At 41.6% G+C, this 24,044-nt stretch overlaps 2 protein-coding genes across 2 annotated transcripts; one reads left to right on the forward strand and one right to left on the reverse strand.

The window, feature by feature from the left end:
- The first annotated feature begins 2,645 nt into the window (after positions 1-2,645).
- Positions 2,646-13,756, forward strand: LOC109468470. The gene is made up of 11 exons (XM_019766714.1): positions 2,646-2,747; positions 4,552-4,669; positions 6,709-6,780; positions 8,347-8,448; positions 9,166-9,338; positions 10,066-10,214; positions 10,887-11,068; positions 11,773-11,951; positions 12,306-12,408; positions 12,989-13,191; positions 13,577-13,756. Exons 1-11 carry the CDS (start codon positions 2,667-2,669, stop codon positions 13,754-13,756), a joined length of 1,542 nt encoding a protein of 513 aa, XP_019622273.1. The 5' UTR covers positions 2,646-2,666.
- Positions 13,757-16,688: 2,932 nt separating this feature from the next.
- On the reverse strand, positions 16,689-23,984 carry LOC109468471 (disintegrin and metalloproteinase domain-containing protein 10-like). The gene is made up of 12 exons (XM_019766715.1): positions 23,814-23,984; positions 22,527-22,751; positions 21,830-21,984; positions 21,237-21,396; positions 20,748-20,913; positions 20,247-20,332; positions 19,808-19,989; positions 18,988-19,090; positions 18,462-18,582; positions 17,996-18,061; positions 17,338-17,507; positions 16,689-16,843 (listed from the first exon to the last, which is right to left on the reverse strand). The coding sequence occupies exons 1-12, from the start codon at positions 23,965-23,967 to the stop codon at positions 16,689-16,691; spliced, it is 1,743 nt and encodes a 580-aa protein (XP_019622274.1). The 5' UTR covers positions 23,968-23,984.
- Positions 23,985-24,044: the final 60 nt, after the last annotated feature.

The raw sequence follows: 24,044 nt of genomic DNA on the forward strand, positions 1-24,044 counted from the left end.
AGGAGTATAAATCCCTCCTATAAAATTGCAACATTATGTAACCCAACACCTTTTACCATGGTGAGAGACGTCAGGTCATTGGCCAGGTCAGAGGTCACTGTTTGGAGAAGAAGAAGAAGAAACTGAGCAAAAACAATATGTTTTCCTTCGGTAAACATAACTAGCCATATTAAAACCTTCCCACATACCTAGAGATGCTTATCCTATTTTCGCAAAGTCTTTACTACCAACGGGATTTGGTTACTTCCTCGCCAAATCCCTACAACCCTGAATAGAGCCCATAAGGTGCCTAAAATCTCCCAACAGATGTTAGGATAAAACTTTTTAGCTGCCCCGTTTTTCTCTTTCTTTATGTTTGCATCTTTTAACTATGCGCAAACGTTACGATGATAAAAATCAATATCTGCAAAAGAAAAAAAAAACTGTCAGCAGCTAGAACTTAAAAGAAAACGTTACGATTCTTCATCTAAAAGCTATTGTAACATCACCAACTCCTAGCCTATATATAATGCGTATTTAAAACTGTTGTGTTGTGTGGCGTAATGGTAGGGCCGAACACCCATGGGTCCTGGATTCGATTCCACCTACATACCCCGACGTTGTGCCCGTAAAGTGCCCTTGAAAAGACACTTAACACAACTTTCCCCAACATTCCAGTTATTGCCGTTTTTTTTTATATTCCAATCACAAAACGTGGTGACGGCACACTCAAGTTTTTTCAACTTATATCAATGCCGCCACTAACATAGGGGAAAATACAATACTCATTTTCACCTCAGTTACGTGGGGAAAGTCGTGTAAAGTGCCTTTCCCAGGGGCACAAAATCGGTGGCATGTCAGGACTCGAACCCGGGACCTCTTGGTTTCGAGTCGAGCACTCTGCCACACGACCCTACATTATTGCCGATTTCTTGGAAAAAGACATTTGTCCACAGCCGCAAACGTTTCGCGTAACCAGTACAAGAAACCCGTTACCATGGTAACGTATGACGTCACAGGTGTGCACCAGACTAATTTTCCCGGCTGAATCCCAGGTAAGCTTTCTTTACTTTTTTTCCTTCTTCTCTTATTAGGTAACCATGGAAACACTGACGTCATTGACCTCTTTTTAAAAAGTTGTTGCATGCCAAACCTTATATGGTGTTGCTAACCTTTGTTATTGGAAACAAGAACTGTTTTTCCTGGTAACGAACGTACTGAGATTGATTTTTGTTTGAATGTGATTTTTTTGTATTCGTGGCTGTTAAGGAATACGAGAAATTTTATCCTGTATTTTCCTTTTTTTACAAGAAGATCATTCAGTATTTAGGAAAATTTGGCTTTCTTTTGATTCCATGATCAGAGATAATGTATCATTTATTGTGATGTTAATTCGTAGTAGACTTTTGAAGTGGGTTTTAAAAGTCTATCTGCATTTGTTATGTATAAAAAAACAGATTACTGTGCCGTGATGCCTATATCAATAATGATATCTCAATGAGGATGACTACAAAATTATGAATAATTTTCATCAATGAAGTGTGATGAAGCAGCTGTGCTAGATTTTTGTATGATAGTTCGTACAACAGTTGTACAACAGTTATATATCGTATTCCTGTCGTACGATGGTATATAGTATATATCGTATACCTCATACATAGCTACTGCGTACAAAAATGATAGTCGTATACGACAGCTATATACTAGTATTGTATACCTGTGTTATGATGTATACGTGACGGCGTTTCCCAGAATCATGAATGTTCATACTTAGAGGGAAATGGCTCACACGTAGGCTTACCTAGCCTGGGTGCCAGACCCACAGCACACCAGGCCCAAGTTATCCAGTGTGCAGAGGTCTGGATGAGATAGACTTGTCAGTCCAACCCTCAGTATTTGAACGTAATGCCCCACCACTGGAGCAGCAGGAAGCAATTTTACACCTCTGTCGTGATTGGTTAAAAACTCCCAGCTGTATCTTTGAATCTTCTGAACAGTGGCCACCAGCAGATGAAATTACTTGAAACTTTAGATAAGGTAGATGTTGTCATGGTGGGTTAGAGGACTGTTACCTCAACAAACAGGAAAACTAGTTGTACACTATCTCAACTTTTAAAGTAAGCTCTTCCTTTATTTTTGGAAAATGAACTCTAAATACATTGTGGAAAATGGCTGGTTAGTGATTAACTGTTGAGCTGTATTCCGCCTATGATATGCTACTTCTAACAGACTACTTGTGATGTGAGTGGCCATCAATCATAGCTTTTCCTCCCTCTGGTCGAGAGGCATTTAGGAAATACCAGCCAGACCCCTGCACACAGGATAACTGTGCGCCTAGTGTGCTGTGGGTCTAGCCTCTAACAGGCATAGCGGATCGCTGGAAAAATAGTATGCCAGAGAAGATCCCGGGCCATAGAAGATCCAATTTGCGACCCACGGATCTCTATGGCCCGGGATCTTCTGATACTATCCCTTTATTTCGGCCAATTTCTAGCCATCCGCTGTGCCTGGTAGAGGCTACTGTGGGTCTGGCACCCAGGCTAGGGCCCACCTACACCTACCTGAGTGTGTTGTTGTTGTGTAACGTGTTGAACGTATGAATAGTGATGAGCGGACGTCTCGCCAGTAGTACGTGCGGCGCTGTGTTCTGTTCCTCACGTACCGCCCGTCAGACCAGCTACAGCCGGATGACGGATCAAGACGGCACCGCGTTTCAGGCGATCTACGACACGCCGCGGAACTCGACTTACTCCGTGGACGAGACGGACGTGAGTTTTTTCGACTGTTTGTAGTAGTTTTTGAGTCAGGTTTTTGTACAAAGTGTCGTTTTAGTGATGCGTACGACTCTATAGAAACGTCGGTGAAGGTTAAACATCCAGGTAATAAGATCTGTCAAAAAACAGTTACTCAAGCAACTGGATCCAAAATCATATCCAGATGCTTGAGTAACTGCTTTTTTGGCTTAATAATATGTAGAAGTCAGCTCAAATGGGCACTGCTAATCATTTCAAATTTGCTTTTTTATATGTATTGTTCTGTTGTCGGTATATTGATGTTTTCTCAGTTATTTGCCCTTTTTCGAAACTCGACTTACTCCGTGGACGAGACGGACGTGAGTTTTTCTTTTTTCTCAACTGTTCGTGGTAGTAACTGAATAGCTAGCCTCCGTAGCAGGCTTATAGAACTGGAGGTTCGGTGGTCTTCGGCTGTTTTCTGATTAGCCCAGTTAAAAAAAACGGGGGTAATTCAACCAGGCCGGCTATGTTGTCTATATGCAATCAGAAAATAGCACATAAAAGCTCTTAAGGACCATAATAATAATAATAATAATTAACTGCTCTTGGCTGTAAATTAGCAGATTACAATTAGCAAACTACAATTGACAGACCAAATCTGTGTATGTCTCTGTACAGTTCAATCAATCAATCTGCGTTTGTCTCTTGCCAAGTCTCTAAGATGTTTCAGTACCATAAAGGACCATAAAGACCCCCCAAACCCCCAGGTTTTGGCATGCTATGGAGGCTATTATTAGCAAAGTTCTTTGATCACAACCATTTATTTTTTACGAGCCGACGTTTCGATGACCGTCTGTCATCTTAATGAGGGCAAGTCTGATTGGTTTGCTCTGCACTGACGCTAGATGTTATATTACTTGTTGCATAGTGCACTAAACATGGTTCACAGTGCACTGTTACTTGCTTCACAGTGTACTTAAGCTAGTTTTTATGACGCCAGATGCACCAAGTAACATTGCTTAGAGTAAGGACCTGGAATAGTTCTGGATAGTCTCCTCGTATCCAAAAACGTATAGATTTGCCCCACCACGGTTCTGGATACGCGTGGACTATCTAGAGCCTGTGTTTCGCCTAGGCATGGTTCTGGATAAAGCACGTTAAAAATGGCTACAACAGGGGCCAAGGGGATTATTTCAATGCTGGTGGTCCAAGTTTTGATTCCTAAGTGGTAGTAGTAGAAGTAAGGGTTTGATTTGATTTGATTTGATTTATTAGACTGTTTATGCGATTAAATAGAATCAATTTGAAGTCAGAAGTTGACAAAATTTTAAACTTAGTGACCGTCGAAATACAATTTTCAAAAAACAATCCGAAACAATTCAGTATTTTTAATTCAGTAACAAATTTATTTACAAATGTATATAACTGAAAACAAAGTAGGAAGATTATACCTTTGTTTATTTTCAGTTTTCATCTATTACAAGACTACGTCATGTATGTGTTTTTTTTAAATTCCTACATTTCATGACTAGACATGGTGACAGCACACTCAAGTTATATCAACTTACTTAATGCCTCCACCAACAGAGAACAAATACAGGACAAGACAATACTCATTTTCACTTGAAAGGAAAATCGTGTAAAGTGCCTTTCCCAAGGGCACAAGATCGGTGGCATGCCAGGACTCGAACCCGGGACCTCCTGGTTCTGAGTATAGCACGCTGCCGCTACGCCACACGACACCACAGTATGTATGTATTTTCTGTAACAAAACGTTGTTTCACTTTACATGGCCGTTACTAGTATCTAACAGTCCTAATTTGTCTGGGTCCTGCAGTCCCAACAAACTGAAGATAGCGGCACATTCGACGCAGAATACGACGGTGCGAACTGCACCATGGGAGACTGGAAACAAGCCAGCTACAAGAAGGACACGCCCAATACTCCACCCCCAGGTACGAATTTGTAATTTTCGTTATTAAAGTCAGCAAAAAACGTATAATTTTAAGCAAGTCACCATATTACGATATATATTATAAGCTTTAAAATAGTGTTTAAATGCTTAGATTGTCGGCCATGTTTGTTTACATTTTGGTACTAAATTTTGTGGTGGTTTCGCCAAATGAGTGCAACTCGTGCGAACTGTTTTAGCACTAACCATTAATGTCAGAAATATGATATAATACCTAATATGTATGCTGTGAAGTAAAAGTAAATGACAAGCATATAAAAGTAAAATAAAGTATATCAATTTGGCGGTAAAATGTTACATAATGCAATTTTGATAGCGAGGATAACAACAAGAAAGCGCTGGGAGGCTTGGTAGAATCCCAGTTAACAGATATATCAATCCGTGAGGTAACGTTTGTTTGGTGGTTAAACCGCTAATAAGTGCTGTTTTTTTTTTTTTTTGAAAAGTCAATTTTTCTCTGAAAAAAAGGTTGATGGTTTAACCGCTAAAAAGCGTTTTTTTAGGTCAATCAATAAAATGAGACTTTCCCGAAGACTCAACACTAGAGCTGTGTACCTAAACAAATTTTAGGTACAGGTACAGGTACAGGTACACAGGTTTAGGTACAGGTCCGGACCTGAACCTGTACCTGAACAATTCGACTAATTTATATGCTCTTTTGAACTCCTTCAATAACAAAAAAACATAAATAAACTTGATAGTTAAGGTTTATTCTTTGTTTATGGCGAATGCTCAGATAAAATATAGGCAAAACTAAGATGTTTTTGTTTTCATGAACACACTGTCCTTACACAGGCACCCATTGTTAACCAGCTATTTAAACATTTGAGGTCACAAATAGGCATAAAATTGGTGTGAAATTGTTTAGGTACAGTGAGGGATTAGGTATTTTGGACCTGTACCTAATCAATTTTTCCGGTACAGTATCGGTACTGCGTACCGGTACACAGCTCTACTCAACACCATAATTGAAACAAAAAAGTAGGAGAACGGAAAATAAAAGAGCAAAAAGGGGCAAAAAATTATAAAATTGCTAGAAGTACTTTATGTTTATTGATACTATATAGAATCGTAAAAGGCCTAGGGACAGTAGCCTGGTATCCAGTCTGATCGTGGTCGGGGCCGCAGGAGCTCTTTCCCGCCTGCCTCACATAGGTTTCCCGGTGTGTATTTCACGACAGATTGATTAGCCCTCCACGTGTTGGGGGGAAACCAAATCCCCAAGCATATACTGTCTCTTATTAGCCTATAACACTCCTACCGGGACGGCCTGTTGTACTGGGCGGGGGAAGATATTAGAGCCCCCGAAGGCACAACCTGCCTGAACACCCCCCAACACCCCCAACCACGCAAGACTGGATACCGGGCTATAGGAACAGAAAATGTTAAATGTTAGTCAAACTGCGTGGTAGCAGGGCAACTCAGACTAATTCAATTTGCCTGTTCCCACGCGGCGGCATTTTTACTGGGAGCAAAAATTTCTCATCACAGCCTCAAAGGTTCCAGTTGAAGTAATTGTTGCAAAACATTTCTAAAATCTGGGAGGCGGGAGGATGAAAAAACACACCAAAATTGTTTATTTCAATGAAATAAATTGGTTTCAGCTAGTTGGGTTTTTTAGTCATCAACCACATTGGCAATTGTGTTTCTAATTTTTGTTAATGAACATATAACAATGCTGTTTTGTCCAGTGTTTCCTTGGGCGTATGAAAATTAAACGCAGACATATTACATGTTTTGGAAAACATCCCCACTCCACCTACATACACACCCACCCCACCCCCTCACTCCTCCCCCATCTACCCACACACGCACCCACACATTCATATAGAATCAATTTGACACATGAAAAGTAATATTTCATTTACAACTTGCAGAACAATGATACGTATGTATACCAAATCATCACTCGTATATCATTACCATTTTACAAGATGCTTCTTCGCACAATTAATTTGGTAAATATTATGTTAATGTCATAAATATCATGTGTCTTATATTTTCGTATTGTATTTTGTTTAGGATATGACAACAGCTATCCTGAGACATACTACCCAGGCGGCAATACTGAAGATACTCCGCCTCCTGTTGCTGGTAAGATATTTGGTTTAATAAGAAACACTAAAAATGTAGCTTTTGCAAAGCAAACACATATGTTTACTACAGAACTAGCGCATATAGCCACCATGGCGACATCCGCTTTTTCTAGGTCATTGGTCTTAATTACCCTCCATGAAAATGGGGGTATTGTTTTTACTCCGTTTCATGTTTGGTCTGATATCTGAAGATCGGTGAGAAGGAACTGTACGATATTTGGCAGATTGATGGATGGGGCCTTGGAGATTGTGTAGGTTGACTTTGAGCCCCTGGTGATTGACCTTGGTACTGCAGTTTAATTTTTTTATTCTGTTGTTTGCGCGTTATGGACTGTTTGTGCGATATTAAGGTAGCATGTAGTTGTTATTACCATGGTTTAGTGGTTTAAATTTGGGCTACCTAGCTGTTTGCGTTTGATATTTACAATATGTTTAACGTTGGTCTTTTTGTGTTGAATGTTTGGAAAATCTGGTGGATGGTTTGGTATAATTTTTGGTATGTGGGTAGTTGTTGAGTCTCTTTGTGTTTTAGAGTGCATTAGCAGGTTGTCGTATATTTGTATTGCTTAATTTAAAAGGATTTCTACATTATCACCCCTATTTTATAGTAGTGTGGTCTGTGTTTACCCCAGTTGGTACATGGCAGTGTATCTATTTTTACCTCCTGTTTGACAGGCTACTAGTATATATTTCTTTGGTCTGGTTTTTGGGTCATTGACCTACTGGCCTTGCTAATGGGGTGGTTTGTTTGTGTTGTGATTGAGAGGTCAATGACCTCACCTCTGCAGGATTGATTATGATTATCTTTGGTTCGTGGTATTTTTTTAGTTTCTGTGTTTTAGTGTCCATAATAGTTGGTGGTTGTAGATATGTAGTGTAGCTTATTCTGCAAGGTATGCTGTGCATTTCTTATTGATTATTTGCTGCCATAGATAAGGACTTGAGACCTGTGGGGTTAGGTTTAGACAGGGAGCTTGGGTGTTGTGCATTCGTAACTTGACTCCTTGCACTCCTACCACCAGGAAAACAAATCTCTCAGGCTATTAGGAAATACCACTATTCATGGTGATAGTCTGCATGTCACTTCTGGTAGTCTGTGAAGCCGACAGGAGGCCACTGTAAAACTCGCTTGAAAGTTTATCTGGCTTGGTACTTACATGATAAAAATTAAAATTGTACCAACACAAAGCAACTCCCTCATTATTCATGGCCATATAACGTCCAACTAAATTTAAACCCAGCTGTCATGTTTTAACAATGAACACATATAACGCGATAACATAAAAAAGAACCCTAACAACACCAACCTCGTTCATGGAGGGAAGATGTCTATTGCTTGTTGGTAGAATTATTTGCTTGAAACAGATAGCATTCAATATTTGGGAAAGAATATGGGAGTTAAACACACACCACTACCAGTGGACTAGACCCCTGCTGTAGTGATTGCACAACTGTGTGGCCCAAGGACTACTGAACCGGAGATGGGCGCCGCCCTATACACCACGTTGTGAGGGAATGACTTTAACTTTCAAAACTTTTTTAACAGATACGTTTGTGTTTTCAGACCATGGCGTGACCCTGTCCATCCCGGTTAACGCCACCGTGAGCGCCACCAGCGATGGCGACGGCGACTCGACTTCCAACAGGACCTACATCTCATCCTACGGTACAATAAACATCAATAGCCTCCTGTGCAGGCTCCGGGACGGGTGGGAATTTTGATACAGCGTTTTGAAGCGTTCTTTTAATAGCCGGCCATCCTACAACCAACCGCGAGAGAAGGTTCCATTCCGCCCGTGGCTGGTTGTTGGTTGTATGATGGACGGCTATTATAAGAACGCCTTTAAAACTCTTCACAACGCTTTATAAAAATTCCCACCCGCTCCATGCCCAGAGCTTGCACAGGAGGCTAAAACATCAAATCCTCCTTAACCCCAACCCTAACCCTAACCCTAACCCTAGCCCAACCCTAACCCTAATCCTAATCCTAATCCTAACCCTAACTCTAACCCTAACCCTAACCCTAACCCCAACCCTAACCCTAACCCTAGCCCTAGCCCTAGCCCTAACCCTTACCCTTACCCTTACCCTTACCCTAACCCTAACCCTAACCCTTACCCTAACCCCAACCCTAGCCCTAGCCCTAGCCCTAACCCTTACCCTTACCCTTACCCTTACCCTTACCCTAACCCTAACCCTAACTCTAACCCTAACCCTAACTCTAACCCTAACCCTGACCCCAGCCCCAACCCCAACCCCAACCCCAACCCCAACCCCAACCCCAACCCTAGCCCTAACCCTAACTCTTGGTTCCGAGTCGAGCACTCTGCCGCTACGTACGCCACACGACCCCACACATGACAAAGTTTCCCTATGTCTGCAGGGATAACGGACCGGGAGTACGGGCGTCGCGGGTCGGCTCGGCTGCTCCGCCGGGTGGGGAAGATCTCCCTGGCCGCCGGGATCCTGGCCCTGCTCGGCATGGCCTGCGCTACTCTGGTCATCGCCAAGCAAACCAAACAGAACAACGCTGACGTCAATCTGCTGAAAACTCAGGTACGCTAAACATGCTTATATTTACCAAATATCGTATCCACAACGTTAACCATGCCTCTCTGTTTCTCCGTTTCTCTCTCTGTGTGTCTCTCTCACTGTGTCTCTCTGCCTCTCTCTCTGTGTCTCTCTGTCTCTCCTTCTGTCTCTCTCCCTCTCTCTCCCTCTCTCTGTCTCTCCCCCCTCTATCTTTGTCTCTCTCTCTCCCTCTCTCTCTCCTGAATGTGTTAGGGTTAGGATTGATCAGGTGCGGTTCTGATTAGTCTCCGTGATTTGCCTCAGTCGAAGAACGTAGATTTGCCTCAGTCATGGTTCTGGATACACATGGACTATATATATATATATATATATATATATATATATATATATATATATATATATATATATATATATATATATATATATATATATATATATATATATATATATATATATATGGATTTTTTATCCAGAATATAAATCTTTCTTTAACTTTAACTCTTACCATGTAGAACCACCTGGGCCAGCTGGCCGGTTAAAGAACCCACCGCACTCATCGAAACGTGTACGTAAGGGACCTTCTTGGTGCGAGAAACCTTACATTCCGGTCTTACAGCTTAGTATAGTAACCTTACAGTCAGGTCTTACGCAGCTTGTACTTACAAGTACAAAACTGTTGTGTTATGCATAAAAGGCGATTTACAGGTTATGCGAAACAAACAAACAAACAAACAAAAATCTGCTCCTACAGAACCACCTGGACCAGCTGGCCCGGAAGATGAGCTTCAGCCTGACCTCCCTCCTCCACCTGCGCCAGAAGGCAGCTGGTAACCATGGACACGAGCATGCGCACGAACACGACCACGAACACGAGCACGGCAACCCCACGGATCATCCAAGGTAACTCGTTTTAAGAATATCATAGTCATACTTTGGAAGTCCATCTGTGTTTGTAGTAGTCGTTTTGAAACAAGTTTTAACTGCAATCTCCATCACAAGAAATTGGACTCACCCAAATTTTCGGCTGTACAAGTCAAGTCTTTGTCAAAAAAGAGGTGGATTGCTCATTCATTGACAAAGACTGGAGTTGTACATTCAGAAATTTGGGTAAGTACAATTTTTTTTTGTTTTAAAACTTGTTTCATGATATTATACTTCAGTCCATATATAGTTTTATAGTTGATCACCTTTTACATTATCTCTGTGTCCAATTGTACCCCATTGCTGTTTTAGCGTGAACTCCTTTAGTCAGTGTGATTGACCATTGTAAAATCCTAATTGATTATCAGCCATACAGTTTTATGCTATGGCTGAAAAGTCTCAATGTTATATGAGAATAACGGTGTCTGACACATAGGGCAAGTTTGTGACTGTATTTTGACCCGAAATGTACAAAACAACGTGAAAAGTCAAGGTTAGCAACAGCTCTTGTTAGCTTTGGTGTATTTCAGCACCAAGGACAGATGCCTTTTACCCCTTCTATTTGAAAGCCATGCACAAAGCCAGGTGCAGTATCCTACGCCGATGTGCTTAATACTTAGGAGTGTTTTAAAACGTTTTCTCTCTTTCCAGCCCACCGATCTCTCCTGACATGGACGCTGACAAGAAGAAGGCCACTGACCCTGACCTGGAAACCAAACCGGATGTGACGCCAACTCCCGACGATGACGACTTCCTGCCTTCCCATGGTTGGTTCATGGGACCAGACCCTGAGGAGGTCAAGCCTCCCACTCTGGAACCACTGCGTGCCAAAGGTACTTGGTCCCTTATAGTTATCATCACCCTAGCGATAGATATGATAGATAATGTTTACCAGCAATCGTCGGTTTTCTGGCTGGCTGGTTGGTAGGTTGGTCCCGTTTGGATGGTTGATTGATTGGTTGGTTTGATGGTTGGTTGGTTGGTTGGTTGGTTGGTTGGTTGGTTGACTGGGGTAAAACATATTGTTTTGCTCTGTTTCTTCTTCTTCTCCGAACAAATAAGGTCAATGACCTGAACAAGACGCCTATCACCATGGTAACTGGTGTTGGGTTACATAATGTTGCAATGTTATAGCAGGAGGAATTTAGACTCCTGTCACCATGTATATGAATGTGTTTGACTAAAAATTAACAGAACAGGTCATATGCGAAGGTAAACATTATGAATTTGCTTTTAATGTTAGCCTCTACCAGGCTTTGGGAGGTGGCTGGAAAGAGTTTAAATCGCCCAAATAAGAGAGATAGCATGCCAGGGGAGTTGGTCTGCTGGGAGAGAACAGTTTGCCGCTCCAGACTGCTACTACGCACAGGCTTTGGGAGCGGCAAACTGTTCTCTCCCAGCAGACTAACTCCCTTGGCATGCTATCTCTCTTATTTGGTCGATTTCTACTCTTTCCAGCCACCTCCCAAAGCCTGGTAAAGGCTTTTCAAATGGTACATTTCTAGTTATTCATCTATTCACCACTGTGCTTTGACAGGACTGCCTACTTCCTGCAATGACATCCCTGACAGGGACGACGGACTGAAGGGTATCTTCCCGTTCCGGAACTGCAACGTGTCCATCGAGGTCTACTGCCACGACATGTCCAAGAACTACCCCGCCGAGTACATGGAGCTCCATTACCCGTACAGGACCCTGAAGGCCTTCCACCCTTCGGTAAGGGTCTGGTTACACGATGCAGAAGAACTTTTACTGCACAACAATTGTACAATGGTATACATAACGTATGGAGACTATTGAATAAAGCACACACAAACACACACACACACAAAAACACACACACACATACGCAAACACGAACACACACACACAAACACACACACACACACACACATACAGACACACATACATACAGACACACACACACACACACACACACACACAATATCGGTGGCATATCAGGACTCGAACCTGGGACGTCTTGGTTCTGAGTCGAGCACCCTGCAGTTACGCCACACGACACCAGAAAAATTGTTGTACTGATAGTTCTCTCTGTTTGGCATATTTCAGACTGGACATACCGAAGTCAGGTATGAGAAAGTGCGGGTGAAGTTTGAGGGCGAGAAAATCGTGCCTGTGCTGTCTGACCTGACGTTTGCCACCTTCACCAAAGGTACGTACTAGGTTACTTTGGTTTGTTTTGCATAACCAGTAAACCGCCTTTAGGCACAACACACCAGTTTTGTACATGTAAGTACAAGCTTTGTCAGACCGGATTGTAAGGTTTGAAGCACTCACATTGCCCCTAGAACCTCTAAAGGTAGGCATCCTTCCATTTCGAAAGATGATGGTAGCACTCTAGGTCTGGTGTTGTGGCCGTGAGCCTCTAAAGATGTATATGTGATAATGCCATTTCTTTCAGCATTGAATTCTATACCAGTTTCCTTTTTTTATCAGTGAATCTTATGCAATTATATGTGTGGGGTCGTGTGGCATAAAGGCAGAGTGCTCGACTCGGAACCAATAGGTCCCGGGTTTGAGTCCTGACATACCACCGATCTTGTGCCCTTGGGAAAGGCACTTTACACGACTTTCCTCACTTAACTCAAGCGAAAATGAGTATTGTCTGTCCTGTATTTGTTCTATGTGTGGGACACAACACCAGCAACAGCTGCTTTTTTTCCACGTGTATTGTATTGTTACAATCTCAATGAATCAAATAAAAAAAAACAATCAAATTTGTGCTTTTTCAGGTCAGACCCTGCCGCCTTGTGCCCTGGTCGGAACCTGTAAGCCCGGAGAGGAGGACCAGTGCTGCACCTCGGCTCGGGCTGACCTCACCTTCGCCAACCCTGACCTGAAGGTGGTCGGAGGTGAGAGCGTCGGCCCTAACGGAAGGCCCCTGACCAGGCCCAGGTCTGTCCCGCGCTTCAGCATGCTGTTCCCGAGCACACCGGTGAGTGTACACAATTCCATGCACACACACACGCGCGCGCGCGCATGCATGCACACACACACACACACACACACACACACACACACACACACACGGACACAGATACACACACACACACACACACACACACACGCACACACACACACACACTCACACACTCACACACACACGCACACAAACACACACACAGTGCACATGTACACTAAAATACACACACACACACACAAACACATGCTCTCTCTGTCACAGACACACACACTCTCACACACACAACCGTAATATACATCATTGTCACACACTAACAGAGTGCACATGCCCACACAGATACACACACATACGATCGTGATGCACACTCAAGGGCATCCATCTTCCTTGTATTACACAGACTCTGTCCAAGGCCTGCGGAGGCTTCCGCAAGAGGATACCGACGGCCTGTGGGGACATCACCACCCTGCCGTACCTGGAGCAGAAGACGTGCCGCGCCAAGGGTGAGCCCGACCCCTACCCTCCGCCTCCCATGGGGCCGGAGGAAATCGCAATGATACAATCCCTGCTGAACAACTAAGCCCACTGCAAGTAAATTTTATGGATGACATCCTCCACAGACTGCAAATCTAATGCGATAGTGGTAAAACAATACAAGGCGGGCAAAAAAGCAAAACAAAACAAGATTCCTACACCAAAAGGTAGTTACTCAAGCAATTGGATATGATTTTCCAAAATCATATATCCAGTTGCTTGAGTAACTGCTTTTTGGCGTATCTTATTACCTGGATGTCTAACCTGCATCGACGCAAGATTCCTACAGTTTAAATTTTTGACATAATAAACCTTGTTAACGTTAAAACATCTTTGCCCATCTTCAGCATGTTAACCACTGCTAAAGGCCAACAAATTTTCTTCTTTTCTTCCGAAATTAGCCGAAAATTTGCGAGCTGATGTCATCCATAAAAATTACTTGCTGTGGTCTAAGAGGGAGTTTCATGCACAGCACGTCGGCAGAATGTACTGCACCTGCGTGAAACCTGTAATGTACAATGTGTGCATAGCAATTCGGCAGAACGTCTCGTGTAAGGTCGTATTTGGGTATATAAGGTTAACATCCCGTCTGTAGTTTCCGAATGTTATGTTGAAAAAGATGTAGCCTGCAACAGGCAAAATTCCAAGACAACGGTGACCAAACAACTAACGAAAACCGTGAAAAAACAGGGTTTCGCAAAGACGCAGTACATTATTTGCCAACGAGCTGTCAGTTTCTCCCTCCGGGGCTCGAAATACCCTTTCTGCATCAGTACAGGTAACATTGAAAATTACATGAACCAGACATATTTTTTCTGCATCTCTCAGAATTTAGGAAGTATCCATGGAACATACTGAGCCTCTTAGCCTACAGAGTTTGCACAGAGTTCTAGCAGCCCAACTCCCCTGGCATGTTATCTCTCTATTTTGCCTCAATTTCTTAGCTCTTTCCAGCCGCCTCCTGAAGCCTGGTAAAGGCTAGACCATACTAACATCTGTTCAAAAACCATTGACATTATTTCTTTAATACTCATGGTAAGTAGTAACAGAAAATAAAAATCTACATACATCTACATGTATGGTATACATAATATACGATGTATGTGGATTTTTCATTTTCTGTACTATATGTTGCTTCAGGTGCAAGCGAGGCACAGGTAGACATCAGATTAAATACCTGTGCAGCTCCAATTTTACCTCTCAGACAATAACAATGCATAAAACATGTATGCAGGTCAAGGTATTTCAAGCTCTGCAATACCTAAATGCTGTGATGGTTACATGGTTTTGACGTGTTTGCGTAAAAGTGAGGAAAGCTGGCCTTTTCTCATGTCAAAGTTGTTGATGTTAGGAAAAATGTAGTCATGAATAACTGGATGTCAATTCGTGATTGTATCTGGTAAAGTATCAGCAAGTATCTGTAACTGTATGGCCGGTATAACCGCCCTTTGGTGTAACACATCAAGTTTAAAGTGCCCTTAGCTGATTAGTGTTTATCCGTAGTGAAGCTCACAATTATCTCTGAGTCAATAGAGAGATATGCTTGTAGAGGTCAACTTACATTAACATACTGGAACCATGATTACTGTGGTTCCTGCAGCTGGTACCACAAAATCGTGATCAAGATCTGAGTCTTTGATTTGCCAATTTACCAAGTCAACCATCCAATGCATTTAACCAACCATAAAATACATTACATCCAAAATACATTTGTGGTCGATGTGATATTCAAATCACATGTATTTTGGTCACAAGATGCTCGAATTACATGTATTTTCAGTCACAAGATACTCGAATTATATTACACGATTGTCCAATGAATATCTAAATGTTTCTGTTGAACATTAGTATCTTGCCATGAATCCATTATAATCCTTTATGAATAGTTTGAGATCAGCAGGAAGGTACTGAGTTGATGGGAAAGGTAAGTTTTTTTTCTGTTGTAAAAAAGTTTAGCATTTACATAAAATTGAAACTTTACATTCATCTCTGAAAGATGCTACTCTAAAAGCATGCAGACCAACATGGGTTTGTTTGAGAACATTCATTACTTTAAGCAGTTGATGTGAAAAGTAGGCGATCTTTCTGTTAAGGAAAAGTTTACATTTAACTACACACATGATGGCACATTTAGCAGAGCTATATCTTGCTTCATTCGACACTTAGACACCAAATGTAGTGTGGGAGAAAGGCAACAAAAAGTTACTTGTCTTGAAGCTGTGTGTTGAAAAAAAAGTTTCAGGAAGCTTGAATGGTGTGAGCTATTGGAGATTGTATGACTTTGTTAGAAAGTGGACCATCATGGAAAAAATGTTATGAAATTATTCAAAGCAGAAGGTTAATAACATACTGCACAACAACATCTGGCATTATTTTCTATACATGATGGTCAGGCCTAAATGGTACAAGAATGGTAAGGGTAAACAACAAGTATGTAACTTTGCTGTTTGTAACAAAGAATGGTGAATAAAAGAAAGGTGAAACTTCAAGGTCACAATTGTCCGCAATCAATTACTCAGGTTACACTGAACCAAAATAAAACCATAAAAAACAAAATAAAACATTCTCAGTTAGGGATGAAAGATAGCAGATATGTATTTGAAAAGTCAGAGTCTTCAGAGAATTTTTCATTTATTTATTTGTGGTTTTATTTATGTAATGTTCTAGCTGTATGTCTAACCTTCATTAGTGAGAAGTATATATTGTGCAGCTGTCGATTGCATACATTTTTCTAGCATCAGCAAGTTTGAATAATACATTTTTTCAGCTAGTCTACTGAAGTGTTAATAATTGCATAGTAAATTGCATTATAGGGTCACAAAAATGCCTCTAGTAGCCATGGATCCAAGTAGCAATGTTACAGTACACCATTAAAGTTAAACAAAGAAGCCCAGTACATTTTCAAGGTCAAATTTTTGATGGTCAGATGAATTGTATCAGCAAAGCATGCTAACAGTCCATTTGTCGGAGATTGCTATTTATGATGTCACAGCTGTCAGCCTTCTCATTGGATGTCCCAGAGCGAGGAGATTACGTATGACGGTTTCCTCGTCATCACAACCCATAATACTCTCCAGAAGCAACGAGCGCTTGGTGGTAGGGAAAAGAGCACTCAGTCGGTTGACTTCATCAGCTGTAATAGGAAATCAAACTAAAATAAAACAAAGTCTTCTCTGTTTTCTATGCAATTTGGGCAAAATGTATAAGATTTCACATTGTTAAAATGCTCATCTGATAATTAATGTACAGTGTACACCATAGACTCTGTTTTCACGGTTGCACTATGCAGTATTTTTTTTACCAACACATTGCAATTGGTGACAGGAATTTTCAACCTCTCGCAACCATTAGCATGGTCACATATGGCCACGCCCATCTCCATTTCATAGCCCTTCGGCCACACAGTTGTGTAATCACTATGTATATGCATACAGCATAGGGCTAGTCCGCTGGTAGTGGTGTGTTTTAAACTCCCATACACTTTGAATTCTCAAATGATGAGTGCTGAGCAGAGGAAACAGTATGTGCCATTTTAAAGTATTTGGTATGACTCGGCCGGGGATCGAACCCACGACCTACCAAATGCAAGGCGAACACGTACAGTCCTTAGTAACCCTCCATACTCACATAGATCTGCTGGAAGGTTCAATGTCTCTCCATTAGTGATGTAATCATCACCATCTGCCTCCAACTCTCGCAGTTTCTCGTCCAACAGCTGCAGCTGTTTGTGAGCCTCCAGAGTCAGCGCCTGTAACCTGCCGGCCTGTTGGACTCGAACTGTGTCAGCAATACGCCTCCTGATACAGGGAACATACAATAAATATGTTGGTTAAGGTTAGACATCAAAGTAATCATCATCATCATCATCATCTTCGCCGCTGTAGTCATCTATCGATGCGGGCCTCCACCGCTCTCCACTGTCTTCTGTCCTGTGCTGTCCTTCGGGCTCCCTCCCAAGTCATACCCATCTCTTCTAAGTCTCTCGTAACGGTTTTTCCCAAGTCATTTGTTGTCCCCCCCTCCTTCTTTTTCCTTGTGGTACCCAGTTCAGTGCCATCGAAGTAATAAGGTACACCCGAAAACAGTTACTCAAGCCAAGTGGATAGTGCAGATTTTATCAACTAAATCAAAGACATTCATGTAGAGGACGATAAAAACATCATATGACATGTGCTATATTTAACAGTCTTTCTTTCTTGGCAGCTTTGATAGATATGCGGGATATCCACCCTCTTGGTTTAATTCTTATCAATATTCAAGAATCTGAAATTCACAAGAAACTTACTTGAGTGCTGCTCGCAAGACTCCTACTAGTAGAGCAAACCCAGCAATGACCAGGACGCCATAGTACCTGTGAAATGTCACAAATACACATTAGCAATTATTATCTAATAACAATTTCATAACTGCACAGGAAATAACAAGAAAAGCTCATGGCTTCATGCATGTTTTTTTGCAGAGTTTATAAATCCAAGAGAAAGGTGTTCAAAAACTCAGGCATTTGTTTTCAACAACTATCACAACCATCATAGAACCCATTGCCACCATCTTCACTAGATAATTAAACACATAAAGGTTAGAAGTGCCTAGTTGAAACAGGATATTCCAGTATTATCCACTTATAATATCTCATTGCAAAATTCAAGGTCACAAAGTGTGTTAGTTTGCATGAAATTTTGTCATAGGCTAAAGAAACTATACCCTATATGCATGAAAGGTTGATAAATCATTAAACAAACAAACAAACGCACCAGTAGTTTCTGAGCCACCACCCCACACTGCCCCTGCCGTCCATGTTGAACATGTTGTTGAGCCTGTTCAGTAGACCGTCAGTGTCAACCCTCACACAGCGTCCATCCTGGGTACAGTAACCTAAAATCAACAGTTACCGTCACAGGCAAATGCAAAAATTGCAAAAACAACATGTAACTAGAAAAGTAACATTTGCAAAGCAAATACATAAAGTTTACCTTCGCATATGGTGTGCTTTGTTAATTCTTACTCAAACACCTCCACATATATGGTAACAGGAGTATAAATCCCTTCTGCTATAAAATTGCAACATGATGTAACCTAACACTAGTTACCAGCTGCCAACTTAAAAAACACTGTAAATATTTCAAAATGTACAGTATAGGTACTTACTATACACTTTCAAGAGCACAATGCAAAATGCAATTGAATAAACTGTGAGAAAAATGTTTTAGATCAAGGATAGCCATTGTATCAAGATTTCAAGTGGTTGTATTTCGTAATTTTGTTAACATGTTTTCTCACCTTTATAATCGTTACAAATACTTCCAGGTCCTCTAACAAGATGTGTACCAGACGGATCTCCCAGGCCCAGTAACACACTGCTGACACAATGTCCGCCTTCAGTCTGTCAGAAAAACACATATTAACAGCCTCCTGTTTAATTCTGGACCTCCAGTTTAATTTTGGACTAATTCTATATCTGAGCAACCTTATATCTAGACGGACTAATATTGTAAACTATAGGTAAAATGATGAAAGAAGTATGTAGCAGCAATTGAGGACCCCTTGCGAATTAATGCATTTCTGCGATTCATATACATGTAATTCTGGCTCCAGTTCCCAGAATTCTGCAGAATTGGGTTAATCCCCAAGGGGTCCTCGATGGCTGTTACATACCTGTTACATCATTTTTACCTATAGTTTACGATATTAGCCATCTAGATGTAAGGTTGCTGAGATATGGGAATTAGTCCGGAATCAAACTGGCAGTCCAGAATTATAAACTGAAGGCTGTTACATCATAATGCTCAATGTTTCAGTACAATAGAGAGATCCCTTGTGGTACTGAAATGCTCTCTTTTGGTAAAACGCTGATTCTAACTGAAATATTAGTATGGATCTGTGATGGTATATTCCAGACAAAATTCACCTTAATCTGATGCTTTTATTCAACACAAGCAAACGCAGCATTACTCAAAGTTTCAATTGCTCTTACATAGTATGCACGTCAACCAGTTCAGTAGTGATGTTAGTTCAATTACTTGAGCAAGGCAATCTTCAATCAGGTCTTTTGATGCCGCTGCAAAGACAGTATCAAATTGGCAAGGCAGTATTCCCTAACCTGACAACACACGTAGCACATCTCCTGGACACTTCCCTCACAGAAGCACTCGTCCATGCCCAGGTGAGAACACACACTCTCCACACACGCCCCGTTGTGGCAGACTCTAGAACCATCACTACACAGGGTTCCATTTGGGAGATGGTGGGGAGGGGGGCAGAATAGGCTGTCTCCAGTATAAACTGGTTAAGGATTATTAGCAATGGCAATATATGTTGTGCTTCTTTTTCACTCACTATTAAGTTTAGACTGTCTGTCTGTCTGTCTGTCTGTCTCTGTGTCTCTCTCTCTCTCTGTGTGTGTGTGTGTGTGTGTGATAAATGACTATAATATTTGCTTTGAAAAATCGGGTTTCCAAGCCCTAAAAACTGCATTGGATGCCTGTTAAGATGTGTATCTAAGAGACCATGGAAAGGATATGTACAGACTGCAGGCTCACTACACTCTGTTGCCTCTGCACATGTACGGTTCTCGTGAGATGGTACAACGTGACAGTCAACATTACAGCATGGGAACAGCAATGGGCTACAGGGAAAAAAGAAGAGTTTCTCCTATGGATGTACTGACATTTATGAGTTTTATTTTTTTAGACTTTGTACTAGTTTAAACAATCAGAGATCGTTGTAAAAAAAAAACTCAGACTCTCACAGTTGCATATACTATTAAGTGCAGAAAGGTGAACAAAAAAGTTTAATTGAATCAAAACAGAACTGAAAACAAGATGGCTCATGCTGTGGGTTAACACTAAATATGAACAAAATGAATGAGTGAATGAATAAATGAATGAATGAATGAATGAATGAATGAATGAATGAATGAATGAATGAATGAATGAATGAATGAATGAATGAATGTACAAATGTACTAAATGCCCCAAATAGCAGCCTTCAAAAGTATATTTCAGGACAACATATTCTAAACTAAAAATCGATATATTTACCTGCAGACTTTTCCCTCATTGCGCTTAAAGGTGCATTGTGGGTCATGGTTAAAACCTCCAGGGGGAGTACAGCAGGTGTCTAGAACAGCACATTCTGCAGCTGTTCCACAATCACACTCTTCCCCCTCCTCCAGAATGCCATTGCCGCAGTAGGGGCCATCATGAACTATGTGCGAAAAGAAATTAGGAAAATTAATTACTCCTGGCCCCATGGCCAGATTCAAAGACCTTTATGCTCCTCCAATTTTCCTGTGTCTGACCTTTTGAACTTCTGACATTCTGCAAATACACATTAACCAACAGCTTAACCACCCACAAAACTTCCAATATTACCATGAAACTTGGGAAAGGCACAAGATTGATTGCATAGGGCAGGATTCGAACCCAGGACCTATTGGGTCTGATCCATGAGCTGAACACTCTACTATAGTATACCACAATCCTATCGGGCTGCTAGTGATCAAACCAGTATACTCTCAGTCTACTGACCTTCCAAACACCTGGCGCCCTTGGTTGCCATGACAGGCCGCATACTCTGTTTGGAACACAGTGAGAAGTCGTCGTTGTTCGGCCGCCTGCCGTCCGTGGCGTAGGGATACATCACGTAGTTCCCCTGCGCTCCGCCCGGCCGGCACTCCTCCGGGTCATGCTTCAAAACAAACAACTGGTTTAAAGCGAAAATAATTGAAAATTTCTCATCTAGGTTGTAAGTTAATTGTCAGTTGATTGCCAATACCTGTCAACATATTAGCGTCGCTATTTTGCGTTTCCAGTGACTCCAGCGCATTGTAAAGTTGCGCCAGGCCTACTGTGTTTTTAGGAGGCTCCTAAAAAGAATGTAAAAAAAAACACACTTTTTTGCAGTGCAATGACAATCTTTTACTCCCCAAATGTCATTATGAACCCAGGTAGGCTTATAACGCAAGAAAATGTGTAAAACAATGATGTGTACAGTCAAACTTGTACAAGTGACCACCTGTACACGTACATGTATTTATAGCCAATGTGACTACTCATGACAATACATTGATACAAACATTGTACCAACGGGCCACCGTAGGTAAATCTGACTTGTCACTAACCGGACTGCCAAAGCCGTGTCCGAATTCGTGCACCACTGAGATGATGGTCACTGCTCTGGGCATCTGGCTCCCGAACCGGTCAAAGGTCACCATAGCCGTGTTGAAGCTTCTCTCTGTCCAATCAGACGCTACAAGGACTCTCCTCTGACAGATTCCTGGTTTGGGAGCAAAATAAAATAATGATGGTAGGTACGGTGGCCCATTGGTACACTGTTTTTTTGTTTTTCTCTTAATTTTCTGTGGGTACTTTTATTTTGTGTGGGTACTTCTATTTTCTGTGTGTACTTCCATTTTCTATTTGTACTTCAATTTTCTGGGCTACTTACATTTTCTGTGGGTATTTTATTTATTGAGTGTGACTTTCCTTTTCTGGACTCCGTCCATTTTCTGGGCTACTGTACTTTTCTGTGTGTACTTCTGGGCTACTGTACTTTTCTGTCTGCACTTCTGGGCTACTGTACTTTCCTTGTGCACTTCTGGGCTACCGTACTTTTCTGCGTGTACTTCGAGGTTCTGGAGAGACATTTTCAGGGGGCACTTTGGTTTCAAGTGTAACTACTTCCATTTTCGATAGATATTAGATTTCAGATTATTGTATAACTTTGTGTACAGAAAGCCGAGCCAATATTACTAAATTTCTTGGGCTTAAAAGCTAAAGAACGTATACTCTAAGTATGTTAATGAAAATACATGGTACCTCCTGGAATTCTTCGCAATGAGCTACCCAGCCATGCCAGCCCCAGCACGCCTGAGAAGTCCTGGTACGTGAAGACAATGGCGAGGCAGAAGTCCTCGAAGTTGTTGCGAGAAAAATCCCCCAGGTAGTCGTCGGCTTTTCTGTAGTGCCCGCCGAGATTGTAGCCCGTAGATTGTTCGTCGGTGTAGAGGGAGATTGCGGTTATGGAAAACCCAACGTTGTCACCTGCAAAAATTTCTTACATGTCATACTATAGAAAAATTCAATTTCACTCTAGAAAGGTATACCCTTACTGTGTACAAATAGGTTAATATATCAAAGAATGTTTAGACTTTAGAACAAATAGTATAAGTTAATTCATTCATTGTTTTGTGCGTAGGTCAATTTTGGTGTACCCATGTATACCCATGTATGTTTACATGTAGTTTAAGGCCTTACGAAAGTCGCTGTACTTTTGTTGTAAATTTCTGTAAATGCATTACTATTCTACTCAACTTGAGAAAAAAGTTATGTGATAGCTATAGAGTTACATGTTGGTGCGCGGCGTCATAAAAGCGCCACCTACAGTCCGATGGTGGCGTTACACCTCGGAAAAACTGGCCCTCTCCTTGGTGCTGAACGTACTTTCCGCGCTAGAATCGCATGCTGGTTTTTCAGGGGTTTTGATCAAAACTACCGGGTTTTGGACCATTTAACTTCGTACAAAGGTGGAGCTACATCTAACCCACCATGGTACGAGGTAGTTTGGTATCATTTTGTACATTTTTGTGCGAAACAAATAAAAGGCTTTTTTAAATGCAAAACCAAAGCCCTTAAACGTGGTATACTATAAGGAGACTAATGTCGAGACGTTTACATTACATTAGATTACTACGCAATGAGCTGATGATGATGATCATCATCATCATCATCGCAATGAGCTGTTGATGATGATGATGATGATTACGTCACTTCAATTACTTTACTTCACTATACTTTACGTTACGTTACGTTACTTAATGTTACTTTACTTTGCTTTATATACCTACTTAACGTTAAGTTACAAGTGAAGTCATGTTGATCGGACACTTTGAAATTTACCATTTCCTAGCCTCTACCAGTCACCGTGGATCGCTGGAAAAATAGTAGAAATTGGCCGAAATAAAGTGATAGTATACCAGAGGGAAGATCCCGGGCCATAGAAGCTCCAATTCGCGACCCTCGGGATCTTTTCTGGTAACCTATCCCTTTATTTCGGCCAATTTCTACTATTTTGCCAGCGATCCGCGGTGCCTGGTAGAGGCTAACCATTTCCGTCATCGTCGAAGTCTGTGTGTCTGAATATCCGGTCTGCTTCCTCCAGATGGAGCACCATTTCCGCTATGGCCCTGACTGCGTCACTTCCGGCGATGACGTGGTAAAACCGGTGATCTGCTACCACGTGAACTGTGCATGTCGTCATCTGGGCGTCAAGTGACCTCCGTTTGACCTCTGGTATTCTGTAAGAGAATAAAGATACAGTGTCCAAACTATGCATGA

The sequence above is a fragment of the Branchiostoma belcheri genome, unplaced genomic scaffold (assembly GCF_001625305.1).
Source record: "Branchiostoma belcheri isolate BF01 breed outbred unplaced genomic scaffold, Haploidv18h27 scaffold2, whole genome shotgun sequence".
In the NCBI taxonomy this organism is placed as follows: domain Eukaryota; kingdom Metazoa; phylum Chordata; class Leptocardii; order Amphioxiformes; family Branchiostomatidae; genus Branchiostoma; species Branchiostoma belcheri.